Source organism: Cariama cristata, unplaced genomic scaffold (assembly GCF_000690535.1).
Source record: "Cariama cristata isolate BGI_N322 unplaced genomic scaffold, ASM69053v1 scaffold17178, whole genome shotgun sequence".
NCBI lineage: Eukaryota > Metazoa > Chordata > Aves > Cariamiformes > Cariamidae > Cariama > Cariama cristata.
The window spans coordinates 1-14,497 of NW_009631826.1; the positions used below are offsets into that span (position 1 = coordinate 1).

The 14,497-nt window shown below is 46.2% G+C and overlaps 2 protein-coding genes across 2 annotated transcripts; both read right to left on the reverse strand.

Annotated features, from left to right (window-relative positions):
- Nucleotides 1-703: 703 nt before the first annotated feature.
- On the reverse strand, nucleotides 704-1,378 carry LOC104155881 (the record flags this gene model as incomplete). The annotated part of the gene is given in 2 exon segments (XM_009706133.1): nucleotides 704-781; nucleotides 784-1,378. Coding segments are annotated over 2 exon segments (673 nt in total), but the record flags the coding sequence as incomplete, so codon positions are not given.
- Nucleotides 1,379-1,979: 601 nt separating this feature from the next.
- On the reverse strand, nucleotides 1,980-12,088 carry LOC104166264. The gene is made up of 2 exons (XM_009706134.1): nucleotides 11,167-12,088; nucleotides 1,980-1,987 (listed from the first exon to the last, which is right to left on the reverse strand). Exons 1-2 carry the CDS (start codon nucleotides 12,086-12,088, stop codon nucleotides 1,980-1,982), a joined length of 930 nt encoding a protein of 309 aa, XP_009704436.1.
- Nucleotides 12,089-14,497: the final 2,409 nt, after the last annotated feature.

Consider the following 14,497-nt stretch of genomic DNA (forward strand, 5'->3'; position numbering starts at 1 on the left):
ATAATGATTCTATGATTCTATGAAATCAACCATAACTTTTGCTGGACTTTGGAGCCATGTCTTTATGTTTGGGAAACATGCAGGGCTTGGGGTGGACCACAAATAGGGGGGCAAGTGGATACCATTTCTGCTATGAGTGAAGCATGCAGCCCACCAGTGTGTGAGAGGGACCTGGAAATTCACAAACCCCTTTGGTAGCTTTTGGAGAAGCAAGATGGTACAAGTACATGAGGGACTAATGATGGCCAAAGAGGGTGGATGCCAAGCTGCATTCCTGGGTCTTCATGGGGCAGGGCAGCTCCTGCTAAGCAGGGAGGCATCTGGCTCCCCTGAACCCATCACACTGCAAAGCCCATCACCCCTGGGACCTTCCTTACCCAGTCACGGGTGCTGTTTCCGCCCAGAAGACAGCTCAGCCAAGTGGATCAGTGTTCAGAACATCAAACTGAAGGAGGCTCAGTACACCTTCCTCACTTGCCACTAGTGCTGCCAACACAGCCTGTCACCAGCCTAGGTGTTTCTCCATGTGAAACGGCAGGAGTGGTGACAACCTGCTGGTTGGCACCACTGAGTCACAGCTGGACATCTCCATGGAGAGGTGAGACGTGATCACCACCACAAAGAGCTGGCACCATGCAATGACCAAGTAGGAGCAGGTGCTGGGATGGTGACCTCCATGCCCTCCCTGGAACTGATGTCCTACCTGGGATCCTGTTGAGTGTCACCCAAAAATGCGCATTGAGGCTGTAGGTGTCCTCAGACCACGCCAGCAGATCAATGGCAGCACAAGCTCCATGAAGGGCCAGGTGATGGCCACGTGTGTGGAACAGAAGTAGAGGGTGATATTGTGGGGTGGGGACACCTTGCATAGCTCGGGGGTGACCAGCCCGGAGGTGCTGTGCCCGACCCCCTTCCTGTGCACATATTTGGTGCAGGTGGTGACTTGGCGGGGTGGCAGCACCCCGAAGGTGATGTTCTTCCCCGTGAGGCCCTTCAGCAGCTGGACAATCTCCTGGTTGGTCTTCAAGGGGAAGTCCTGGCCACAGGTGTTGAGCAGGTAACACCAGGGCACGGCCAAGGCCAGCAGGTCTCTCATGCAGTGGAGCTCAGCCCGCAGACAGGAGGCACCACCATAGACCACCCGCTCTGCCTGGGAGGCAAGGAAGGTGTTGAGGAAGCAGCCTAGCAGATGCCGCACCGCCTGCTGAAAGGGGGCCGGTGCCTTGGCATCCACATGGATACAGTAGGCATTTTGGGGCATGTACACCGCCCTGAAGAGCCTCTCAAAGGTCTCAAAATCCTTGTACTCATGACATGAGCAATGGAGAAGATTGGCTGAGAGGGTGCGGGTGATGTAGCAGCTGCGGGACATGTACATGCTGCAGAGGGCTGCCCCTGGCACTGGCTACAGCTGCCTGCCCCTCAGGTGGGGGACCTGACCAGCCAGCAGTGTGCCACATGCCCACTCCAGTGCTGTGGCCTCCAGGGAGCCTCCACTGCCCACCACCTGCCACCTGCCGTGCCACAGCAACCCACTGCTACCACATCGTCGACACTGCCAGCCTTGGCCCACACCTGGCCTGGCCAGCACCTCCTGGGCAGTCCCACGCCAAGAGGATACAAAGACAAGGATGACCCATGAAATGCACTGCCACAAGCCGCTGCCCACACTTGGGAAGGGCAGTCTCACTGCTGGCCCAGTGCCCCACATGCTCCCTGCACCTGCCACCTTCATGGTACGTTTCCAGACAGAGCCCCCAGGCTGGTGCTGGCAGTGCTGGGGGCAAAGGGATGCCCGCCTTGCAGGGCGGCCCTGTCCTCTGATGGTGGCCACCACACTTGCAACCATCCTAGCTCCGTGAGGTCTCACTCGTGGACACAGGGCTTCAGTCCCAAGTGCATGCAATCTATTTTGGTCCCTTCCAGGTTTTGCAACAGTAAATTAGGTTGGTTTGTTTGTTTTTTCAATTTTTGTCATCTCAAAGAACTGCAATAATAAGAAATCAAGGAGTTAAGCTGTCAGTGTTAGGAGGATTGAGAGAAGCTGATGAGCAAATGCAGGTAGGATGGAAATGGTCACCTCTTAACCCCATACAGGAACAAGAATTTGTCTGTCTGGGCTCATAAGACAGCATGCAAGAATGATTTGCTGTGAAATCCTTGTTTGTCCTGCAAGACAAGTTCTCCCACCTGTCCATGGGAGGGAGGTGACTGGTAAAGATATGGGGGAGTCCTCAGAAGAAGAGATTTTCATTCAAGATGAGATTGAAACAATGGAGAAAAAAACCCACCACCTCTCCTTGAAAATGTACAAAATTTTTTTTTATTTTGCCACCATAAATTTTCATTTCAGTGGGGTATGTGAATGCAAAAATGTGTGTGGAGAGGTGAGGTGTTAACTAAAATAAATTCAAGATCGTCACGCTTTAAAGCAGATCTCAGAACATGCAGAGAAGGAAATAAAGCTCAGGGGAAAAAAACCAGGTTATTTAAAACTACTTCTTTCAAGACAGCAGTCTGAATGCATGCCATCTCCTTGAGCCGTCAGGCTGTTGACAGTCGTAAGAGAGCTAAAGTGCACCTCCTGTGTTGAATCATTTGATGCATAATAAGGAAAGGGTCTCAGTTCTAGTAGCTTCATTTGATGATACGATTTGAAGGAGGTTTTTCTGAGCTGCTACTGACCCATAAATCAACTCTAGTGTCTTTGGCAGGGTTGCAGTCCTGCATCAGAACAGCTGAACTCTACAGGGCTGTTCAGGAAACACCTGCTTCCCAGGGTGGGAGTGAGCTGGACCTATGGGGACATGCTAGGTGCCAAGGACAGCTGATGGCAGAACCACTCTGCAGGAACCACGGGTGCCCACCCTGGCACCCATTCAGGCATAATTCTGCCAACTTCCACCCCGGCTGCCCAGGCAGAGTGCTGGTAGCAGGGTTTGCCTCTCAACACACGTTATGTAGCTTTAGGTGTGGACAGACGAATTTGCTCATAGGTGAAAGGAAGGGACAGGTTCAGGTGGCCTGACTGGAGTTCCTCCCTAACAAAAACAAGGGCTGTTGGAAACTCAGCATCTGGGAATGTCAAGAAAAGTTTCTGTTACTGCATCTGGACTGAAGTTTGGTTGGTTACATGCATAAATTGTGACAGACATTATCTGATGCCAGAATTTAGAAAGAAAAAAATTCTCCCTTAAATTACTCTCATCTGATTCTGTTCTTCAATGAGTTGTGCTGTTTGAAGCCTTTTACACTGATGTCTGATAGTTGTAAAGATAAAGGAGAATCAAGCAAAGGAACACAAGCCCATTTATTAGCTGTGGCTTTTCAAAAAGACTTTTTGAAGACATACCCTTCCTATTCCGTCGTCACTAAGTAGTGTTTTAGTGAGAAGCAAACAATTGGTTGTGAAGCAAAGTATTCTCCTATTGAAAGCAGTACTTAAATTCCAATGACTGAAGATTGCACTGAGACTGAATCCTATTTTAAGTTATATCTTCTCAGATGAACTATAATATCTGAATGGAGGATAGAGGACAAGAGTAATTTTTCAGGAAATTCTGCCATGAGGAAGGTGATTTTGTGATTGCTACGACTATGTTGCAACACCTTCCCTTAAGCAGGTTTTTCAAAAAAGAAAGGCTTTGATGATGAGATTACAACAGCTTTGCAGGTATGAGACTCAGTAACAGCCACAGGAAAATCCCTATTTTTTAATGCCTTATTCCTATGAGAAGTTCTTGCTCAATCAGGAAGTCTCATTGAAATAATGCAGAATATGAACAAGGATTAGTTACATGAGTAACATTGCAGACATAGGTACAAAATACTTTTTTTCTACAACATGGCTTATTCAACTAGCATCACTGTTTGGAATCGTATTAAAAAGTTTCTGCGTCTCTGTGTCTGTCTGTGTGTCTGTTGAAGGGTGGGCACTAAGCTAAGGAAAAGGAACAATTTTAACAGGCAGAACAGAACTGCAATAGTGCATATTAGTATGATATATGTGTTGTGGAGAAGGTTGTTCCAAGAGCCTGTCTACAAATGACAGTGGGCTGAAGAGGTACCAAAGTAGTTTTGAATGATTAAGTTGCTGTAGTAAGAAGCTCAGTGCAAGCTAAATCATCTGGAAAAAACACAGGTGTGTTTGTACAAGCAAACGGCCATATAAAAACTTAAAAATAAGGAATTGGGTAATGTGATTGGTTAATATGCTAGTCAGAATTTTCTGGTATTATGCTTGTGTCTCACAGCCACATCCAAGGAATGTGAATGAGATGTTCCTTGACAGCCACCAGGTCTCTTTTGGATGTAATGCTATTGCTTCAGATAAACTGCAATGAAATTTTAACAAAGACAACTCCTATCTCTCTTGAGACCATACTAGCTTGATTCACAGCATTACCTGCCACATGCCTGCCATTATCTGAGACATACTTATTTTTCTGTCTAACATTCAGCTCCCAACCGAGGAGCTGCCATCAGGATGCTGCAGATATAATTTCAAAGTTTGGGGGTGGTTTAACACTCCACTCACAAACAAAACTATCCATCATTTTCATTCCTTCCCAATTATTCACATAATGAATGAATATATTAGCAACCTTCATCCTGCTTAGAGAGAGCTGAGGTGAGTCTGATTTTTTGCACTTAGACACAGTGTGTAACTGTGTCAACAACATTTAAAACTGTGGCTGGTACACAGCTGGGTGAATCCTTGGAAAAGTAAGCACAAGCTGGAATGCAATGTCATCTTCCATGGATTCCCAATTTCTGTGTCAGATTAGTAGCAAAAGGAGAAAAAAACTCACTCAAAGATACCACGTTGAGGTTGCTGATGTCCCCAGGTGCCCATGCTTGACAAGAAGCTGCTGGGGGCCCTGTGATTCTGTGATCTGCCCATTCAGACCAGAGAGTGTTTTTAGTTTGTGGGCTTGCACAGGACACTGTGGGCTACCCCTTTTAGTAATCAACTACCTTGTATTCACACTGATGCAAAAGTTTGTCCAGTTTTCCAGCAGGCAGCAATGGTATGCTGTGTACCCAATGTCCCTTTTGGGCTCCTTTTTTCCCCCCTCTCTGGGACACGACCCACAGCTGGTCCCCATTTTGCAGGCTTCTTGCTGAAAGCAGGAAGAAAAGTGGTTCTCCCCTGGCACTTTCCCTGCAAACCCCCAGCTTCCCTTACACCAAGTGACTGCCAAGCACCACTCCTGATCTCTGTGGAGGGCTCTGCATGACCAAGGCACATCCCAGAGGCAGGACCGTACTGTCCATGGGTGGCCGGGTGAATTCTGTGCTGGCCAGCATGACACTGGGGAAGAGAGGTGCATTACTGTGGCCAACACCTGGCATGGCTTCTAACCACTTTGCACTCTATGTAAGGGCAAACCACCCCAAACTTGTTGCTGTTGCACTCTGCAGTGACAGGAATCAAAGAATTGCTGAGCATGGCACCATTGCCACATCACCAGTATTCTAGGGGAGAGAAAGGAGCCGTGTGTTAGAGTCTTTTCATTGAAGCTTAGAAGGGCTGCTCTAGCATGGCAGGATGCATGTGCAAGCTTTGCTCAGTTGCCAGAACATAACTGGGCACTCGTAGAGGGCAGGAAATGAGTGAGTGATTTCTGTAATAGCCAGTTGCTACATGCAAGCTTTCTGTTGCAGCTTATAGCATGAGGGGATTGCTAAGGATTTAACAGCGCTTATCATGGGACTGGCAGAACTCATTGCATCTGTGCAAAACTGAGATCGGTGCCTTAGACAAGTGATCCCCTAGTAGCCTAGTGTGTTCCCACTCTCCCCTGCCATGCATGCATCTGAGTTGGAGACACTGGTACAGGGGTGGGGGTGAGTGTAGTGTACCTGGCTGTGAGTGTTCTCTTGCAGGGTTTTTTTGTGATATCCAGGATCAAGGATCCTGGAGGTGCCAGAATCTTCAAGTTCCTGCACTTGCCATGAAATAAGGAAAGCAATAGGAAAGGGGAACACTGGAAAACAAATGAGAGCTGAACAAAGAAGTTCAGCGTGGGAGAAATGGCAAAAGATGAAGAGCAAGAAAAGAATATTGAGGCAGGAGGAATGTAGAGATAAGGAAGGACCAACCAGACTGGCGTGCTGGTGGGAGACAGCAACTGTGGAAGACCAGGCATCACCTAGCTACTTATACAACATGAGCCCTTGGTGTTTCCATGTCTTCTGCTGGCACATATTTGCCAGTGTGCACTTTAGGACCAGCACTGTGCTTGGCAGTGGTGCAGGCTGTTCTCCAGTTCAGATCCCTGCGTTGCCCTTAGCTGCAGCAGTGTACTAGATGTGCTGCTGATATTCATCTTCTGGTTTGGTTCCACCAGAGAAGGAATTCAGCCCTTGCGCACTCAGGTCATTATCTGAGTAATAAAACTAGTATGCAGTAGGAGGAAACAGTCGTAGGGAAATTACTTCAGAAGCACATTTCTGCTCCCAACTAAAATGTTAATTGTGTAACCACAATCAGCAAAGCCAATATGTCTGTGCAAAGCCTGTGTCCAGAGTGCTGTGCTGTCTGTGCAGCAACGCAGTGCCTTTTGAAGGCACGCTGGCTAGTTGCATGGCAGTGAGTCCTCAACCATTTCCCTCAATGATAGTGCCAGATGAAGCATATTTCTGAAGTTCTTGCTCCTTGTGTTCATTGCTTTGCACAGGCCGCTCAACTGTGCTGATACAGTTTGCATGGAGTCATACAATGAACCCTGGGGCATAGCACTGCTAGGAATAATCCTTCCCCAAACGCATCAGAATGCAGGTGCAAAACCGAATTTCTCCTGGTGATAGCTGGGTTTCTTGTTATGCCTAGACCACTTGTAGTATTTGGCCAGCTTGGATATCACAATGCAGCACTCCACTGTGCCTTTCCAGTGTGCTCCCAGAAGAGTTATTCCCAGACTTCTCTGCTTCTTCCATCAATTTCTTGAGTCTTGACTGCAGTTCACATCTAAATAATCCAGATGTAGCAATTCCTGCCCCTGGCAACGGAGAGGTCCTTCATATCTGCTAGTGAACAGAGTGAAGGACACCTCAGGGCTGACTCCGGTCAGAGGCCCTGTGGAGAAGAAGATGGTCTGCCAGCATCTGTTGATGACTAAATAGCTAAGACCTTGTTTGGTTTTCAGTGGTACAGCATCTCCATGCATGTTTGTTAAGTTTTGAAGCTAAAGATGATGACTTAAAACACTGCAGTCCCCATCACAAGGCAGAAGCTGTTGCACGTACCCCAGTAAAGCAAGTTACCCTGAGTACAGCTGCCACCCAGAGCAGCTGGACAAAGGAAGGATAAGAAGGGTAAAGAAGACAATGCCTCAGGTGGGTTTCCCAGGCGGCAGTAACAGTTCTACTCTCTTTGTAACAGGGCAGAGAGGACAGAGGCCGACTTGCCAAGAGGTGTCAAGAGGTACTGCAGGAAAGGCCTCACGTTAGTAACAGCAGCGTGGTGAGCTCTCTGGTCTGGATAAAAGAGGACCTTCTTGGCATGCCTGAATTTGGGAGAAATTCCCTAAAATGAAACCTGAACAAGAAACTTGGAAAACAGGTGCAGGGAAGTAGGAAAGAGACTTGCTTTGCAGTTGCATAAATGCCTTCAGTCACAATGTTGAGAGAAGGAATGAGGATGGCGGTGAAAGTGCTCTGGGAGATGAGATCTTTCACCTAAATACATATTGCTGGCCTCTGGAGATTTATTCCATGTCCCGGAAATGCCCTGGCTGTTCATTCCTGTAACCACCAAGCCCCTTCAGTCCTGCCAGCACAGCCATTTATAGGACTATATAGTGATCCAGGGCAAAGATAAATTGCAAATGATGTCATTTACATTTTCCAGACTGATGTTAACCCAGATCGTTTAAGAAAGAAGAATCATCTGTATAGAACCTGGTGCCAGGAGCACCTAGCAGAAAGATTGAAGTAGAAAACAGACGCTATTTTTACAGGATATTGCAGGAAACTACCTGTGGGACAAAGATGACATTTATTCTTCAGATTATGAGCTAGCCCTTTTAACATATTTATTTTGGCTTTGAGGATGCAGTCTTGAATATTTCCTTATCATTCATTTGTCAGTTGGAGGGTGTGCATGGTATAATCTTGAAGATTAAGTAAGACAAAGCTATGACTTGTTCTGTTGTGATCAATGTGAGAGAACTTCCTATAGGTAAAAGATTTAGCACAAAGACCTGAGCATGTGAGTTTTAGACAGGCAAAGTTTGTAAGAGTGAAATCACCCATGGGAGTTTAAAGTTAAAGTTTCTATCTCTGTATCCTCATCTCCTAGAAATATGTCTTAAATGCAATAACATAAATATGTTCGATTGGCAGTGTTGGATTCCCCAAATACATCTCTTGTCTGTACTGGGATGGAAATTGTACAGAAACTGCTGATACTCATAAAATATGGGAATGCCTTTAAATATTTCTGCCCTACCCTTCCAAGCTCAGATGTTAAAAAAAATGCCTGTATGCAGGTGGCATTGCAGAAGGTGGCTTGAGCCAGGCTCATGGCTCACCATCACTGAAAAGGCAAGGTCTGCCTCCTGTTCCTCCTGTCCTTCCCATTTTCCTCTCCTTTTTACTCACAACTGCATGTTCACCCCCAGCTTTTCTTTGTGCTGACTTCAGTGCTGGCCAGATTCTTCATGAAGTCAATTCAATTCACAGACTCAGAAAAACAAGTAGATTGTTTTTCTTCAGATCTTCTGAGTTGAACTGGCAAAGCTCCTGGCACAGGGTTCGTGGGCAGAAGGAGTGGGAAGGGATGAGCAGGAGGCAGGAGAAAATTTCTTATTTTGGCAACGATGAGCTTTTAAAGCTCAGCTGTCTTGTGCACCCTCACCCCTAATAAAGAAACAGGGCTGGTGCAGAAGCAACAGTGCAACCATGCTGTTATTCTGCAAGTAAGCCAATTCTGAAAAAGTGGTTTAATCCAGTGCATTAGACTGGGAGTCAGGTGTCAGCACTCCAGTGCTGGCTTTCTCCATGGTCTAGTTTAAGACACTGGGAATATCATTTTGCCCTTTCTGCCTGCTTCTGTGAATGGGAAATAATAGCACTGATCTCCCTTGTAAAGCATGTTAGTGACTCTGAATTAGAAGTGCTACTACTACTTCTCCTGACCTTTATTGGCCCACTTGAACAATGCAGAAGTTACTAGCGGACTAGTGTATGTGTATGTCAGTGTTACATATTGGTGTGTATCCTGAGGGATTATCATGTGAGACTGCCTGTATCCCAAGTCATGCATTTATTGTGATCATGTCGCTTGAAAGTACGGACAGGACTTTGACTTGGAAGAGAATTCAGTAAAGTTACCCTGAAGGACTCAACAGCATGAACTGTGGATGCACATCCCTCCCATGGTGACCAGAACCTACTTTCTCCTCTATGTGAGCAGAGAGGGGAAAGGTGGTCCAGTGGTCACACTGCTGGCCTGGGACATGACCACTAACCTGCACTGTGGTTATCCGGGGGGAAGTGAATTTATGGCCAGTGACTTCAAGCCTACAAACTTTGCAAATACTTTCCCTTAATTTCCCCATGCTTCTCTTCCTTATCTGAAAAGTGACTTTCAAGAATTTTCTATCACACGGGAGTCATGTCAAAAATAAGTGGCCTGAGATAAATACCAGAGATAAGTTAAGACTGTTATTTGAAAAACAGCTGAATGGGAATTGAAAGTCTTTAACCTTTAGGGGGCTAAAAAAAAATCTTGGTCTTCATTGCATCGCTCTGCGTAATAAACATGCTATTATAAGATTTGGGGACCAAACAGTCTTTTTTTATCTCTTATCTGAACTGAGATTATCCTGACCACCTGAAACTATGAATACCTGTTTGATTTAGTTCTTTCATGCTGTTCTTTTATGCTGTTCATCCAAACTGGTCCTTAAATGATCTCTCTGCTTGCCTGAAGGTCTCAAACTATTGGTTCTAACAGCTGGACCACTGCCTGACACCATATGATATGCCTGAAAAGCTAAAAGGAAGTGGCTTGGTCAAACTTGGACAAGACGTTTTTGTTAGAGTCAGGGACTGAGTCCCAGTCTAACACCCCATGCACTGAGAGGGATGACTTCTCACCCCAGAGTTGCTCAGACCTCTGGGTCTGACTTGGATATGTTCAGGTGAGCGTCTGACACCCTATGTTATGCTTACAAGTTTGGATTCAAAATCCTGGACAACAGCAGCCCCTGAGTACATCTGTCAGAGCTGCATGGCCACTTTTGGCCAGGTACCCTAATGTGATGTCAGGGAAAACAAGGAAGAGGAAGGAAACATATCTGCTGTGGAAATAAACAATTAAATACGCAGCCTATGTAAGCTACACAGTGCAATACAACAAACAGCAACCACCTAAAGGTTTCTGATTGTGGAGGATGTATCTGGTCCCAGGCTTATTGCTTCCGAGGCAATGAACTATAATAAGATCACAGCAAGCAGCTTCCTGGAAAAGTCAGCTAGCTACAAATGATATATGCTGATGATTATACCATACAGATCTCAATCAGTAATCATTTGTGAATCTTGTGCATGCCAGTTGTAAACTACAGTTATCAGAAGAGCAAGCACTGTGCTCATAGAGAGTTATGTGATAATTTGAAAGCAGACTGGCCTTGCAAAATGGACCCACAGTCTGCTGCTTAGGTTAAAGTAAACACGCTTTGCCTTTTTGTAACTGCTTCCTGTTTTCATTTCCCACAGCTTACAGCAGGGAGCGGGTGGAAAGAAAAAAAAATCCTGTAGCAAACACCTTCACTACAATGCTTACATAACTTATATATTTTAATCTTTATTCCTTCTCTTTTCTTCATCTCAATTTTTACAGGTAAAAGGTTTAAATCAGCTGAAATGTCCAAGGATTCCAATTTGAACTTAGATGCCCTGGGTTTCTTCCTGCTCAGACGCAGAACAGTAATGCACATCCCGCATGGCACCGTCATCTCTTGCTCATTGGTCAAAAAGGGCAAGTGAGCTTATTTGACAGATGAACCTATTATATCAATTAAAATCTGATTAAATTTTTCAGCTAGGCTTTGTCAAAATCAACCTCAGATATATGTCTCTCTGTGTGTGCATGCATGTGCGCACCTGTGTGTGCATGTCTATATCTACAGAAAACAAAAGTGAAAGCGTACTCACCTGGGATCCTGTTGAGCGTTACCCAGAAATGCTCATCGGGGCTGTAGGTGTCCTCGGACCACGCCAGCAGATCAATGGCACGCTGGTCCTGCAGCACAAACTCCACGAAGGGTCGGGTGACAGCCACGTACGCGGAGCCGAAGTAGAGGGTGATGTTGTGGGGTGGGGGTGCCTTGGGCACAAATGTCCGTAGCATGAAAGAAAAGAAAGAGTATAATTGCTCCCTGTGCACATATTTAGTGCGGGTGGTGATGTGGGGGGGCGGCAGCACCCCAGGGGTGATGTTCTTCCCTCTGAGGCTCTTCAGCAGCTGGACAATCTCCCGGTTGGTCTTCAAGGGGAAGTCCTGGCCGCAGGTGTTGAGCAGGTAACACCAGGGCACGGCTGAGGCCAGCAGGTCTCTCATGCAGTGGAGGTCAGCCCGCAGGCGGGAGGCACCACCATAGACCACCCGCTCTACCCGGGAAGCAAGGAAGGCATTGGGGAAGCAGCCCAGCAGACGCTGCACCGCCTGTTGAAAGGGGGCTGGTGCCTTGGCATCCACGTGGATACAGTAGACATTTTGGGGCATGTACACTGCCCTGAAGAGCCTCTCGAAGGTCTCAAAATCCTTGTGCACGGTCATGATGTAGGCAATAGGAAAGGCAGCCTCCTCGGCCGAGAGGGTGCTGGTAATGTAGTGGTTCTGCGCAATGTACTCTGTGCAACTGGATTCTCTGAATGATGTTTTTAAAGCATTTTCCTTCAGAAAGGGCGCCTTATCTTCAATAAGTGCTTTACAGACTTCTGCTAAAGTTGAACTCAGCATGAAGTTCAACCTCCTAAGAGATTTTTGTGCATGCAAATTGACAGCATAGAAAACAAATGGAAGTGAAATACTGAGAACCAGAACAGCAAAGAAGCAATATCTGAGTGTACTCATTGCTGCTCAGAAAGTCTCACTTGAAATATTGCAAAGAGATCAGATTAGACACCACAAACAGCCTGTATTGCTTGCTGCACTTGCTTCCTGCTGGAGAATGCATGCATCCATCTGATGCATAGTATGCAGTTGCTGTCCTTACTTTCAATATTAATAGTTTCATAGTCATTGCTGATGTGGAAGCAGCGTAAGTAGTGAACAAATTGCAGATGGAAACTACTCCACAGCACCCTGAAGATTAAACAGACATATTGCATAATTACTGGCTTGGCAATGAACAGCCAGCAGTACATATTACACAGTGTCCCTGAGTTCAATTTATGGCTATCTTCTTAACTGTTCCCTCCCCACTCTCCCTGCAGGTATCATGTATCTGTAAAACTGCCTCTGTGTGTACCTTGTGACAGGAAAATCTTATATTTACCTCTTCTATAATTCTATTTTTTTATTTTAAGGAACTTTTTCTTTGGTACCACCCAAGTTTATAAGTCATCGTTGCTTCAGAATTATGAAAGGCTTGTTCCACACACTTTGGTACCATGTAAGGCCACCAACACTCACATATATGAAGCAAGAGAATCTTTTTTGCCTCTTTGTGGAGTTGTATCAGAGCCATCAGCTTTTTGCAGCAATGTTTTCTTCATTTGTAAATTTTAAATCTGCCAAATAGTTTCTGCTAAGTGATGGATGAGTTGTGATGAGCTCCGGCCTTACATCCATCACAACAAACTGGGTTAGTTAAACCTGCTATTTAAACTACTTAAGCTAATCTTAGGCTTTCTGATGGGATATTCTAAGAGCCATGGATGCATTTGTTGTAACAACATGCTTATGCAATGAGAGCTTGTGGCATGGCTCTGACTAAAGAGAAATACTTGGTAACTGTCTCTCTTCCAATTATGAGACTTCTCATGTGCATCTCCTGCCAGGAGACAGAACGTGTGGGGCATATAAACTTTTTTCAACATCATGTCCTTTTGGTCCAATGAGAAGTTATGCTGAGGCAACATCAGATGATCTGAGATTATGCCAATAAATGTTTTGATTGGGCAGGCCAGTGTGCTACAGAGGCAGAAATACCATCACCTACCTTCCAACGCATGCAGACAACTCACCTCAGGCTCTGGCAGGTCCCTCTGAGAAGCTGTGCTTTCCTCCTGTCCTGGCCCCAAACAATCTCCAGGATTCTCTGTTCAGACAGATTGAAGGCTGCAGGCAGTGGCTGCAGCCCATCAGGTACAGTCACAAGCTGTTACGAGGAAGGGAGCACTGGAGAAGCTTCACAATGACTTGTGGCCAGAAAGTCCCCCAAAAAGGGCACCAGTGCAGGACAGACCTGGCAGTCAAGCCTACCTGGTGACGGCAAGCAGCAGAGCCGATCCTCACCAGGGAGTCAGCAGGGATGGGTAGGCATAGCTGTGGTCATGCTGAAGATCCAATGCAGCCTTCTTCACAGACACCAGCACCTTCAAAAGGAAGATGGCTCTGATGGAGCTGAGGGGTAGGAATGGAGGCTTACAAAGTCCCAGGGGCTGGAACGGAGATGTGCAAAGTCCCAGGGAGTAATGGAGACTCACCTGATGCTGCTGAGAAGTCATTGGAAAATACTGCCACAGCCCAACAGTACAGTTTGTTAAAAGACAATTCAGAGACACGAGCAGACGCTGAGCTGAGACCACTATCCAAGTCTAGCAAAGAAGTGCACAGCAAACACTGCCATGAGGGGAAAACATGTCCCAGCTCGGTTATCAGTGAATGCTGTCCTAGGGAGCACAGACCTGCCCGGAGTGGTTCAAATGACTGCTCGTTCCTAATTTGATTGTTACAGTGAATTATATCCAGGAGCGAACAACAGTCACCTGCCTGACACCTCAGTAACACAAACTGCCATGACCATAGATGACTGTAAGGCCAGCGGACTCTTACTCTTCTCTATGCAATCCGTAGACCACTAAGTTCAAGACCCGCCTACACCTACTGGACCAGCTAGCTGCAAGACCATTTCTTCCCATGTGCCATGGTCTTAACATGAAACCTCCATCCAGACGGAGTTAGGAAAATGTGGAAGGGAGAAAATCAGGGGCAAAAAAGCAGGAGTCACGATTTCCTTGGGGGAGTCTCAGCTGGAGGCAGAGAGCACAGGTAGCTTTTCCAAAGCACCTGTCCCAACCTGCTCAGCGGGAGTGGGGAGAGGTGATCTTTTACAATACTCTGCGTGGTTCATGGGAGAAACCACAGGCTCTCCAGAGGCAGAAAAAGAATAATTAACTTTCTTACAAAATTTCCCTAAAACTGTGGTGGAAGGAACAAAAAAGACTAGGCAAGTTCTTATACTAATAAAACAATCCAGAATAGAAGGAGAAAAGGAGAAAAGATAGAGAGAAAGAGAGAAAATAAAGAGATAGGATC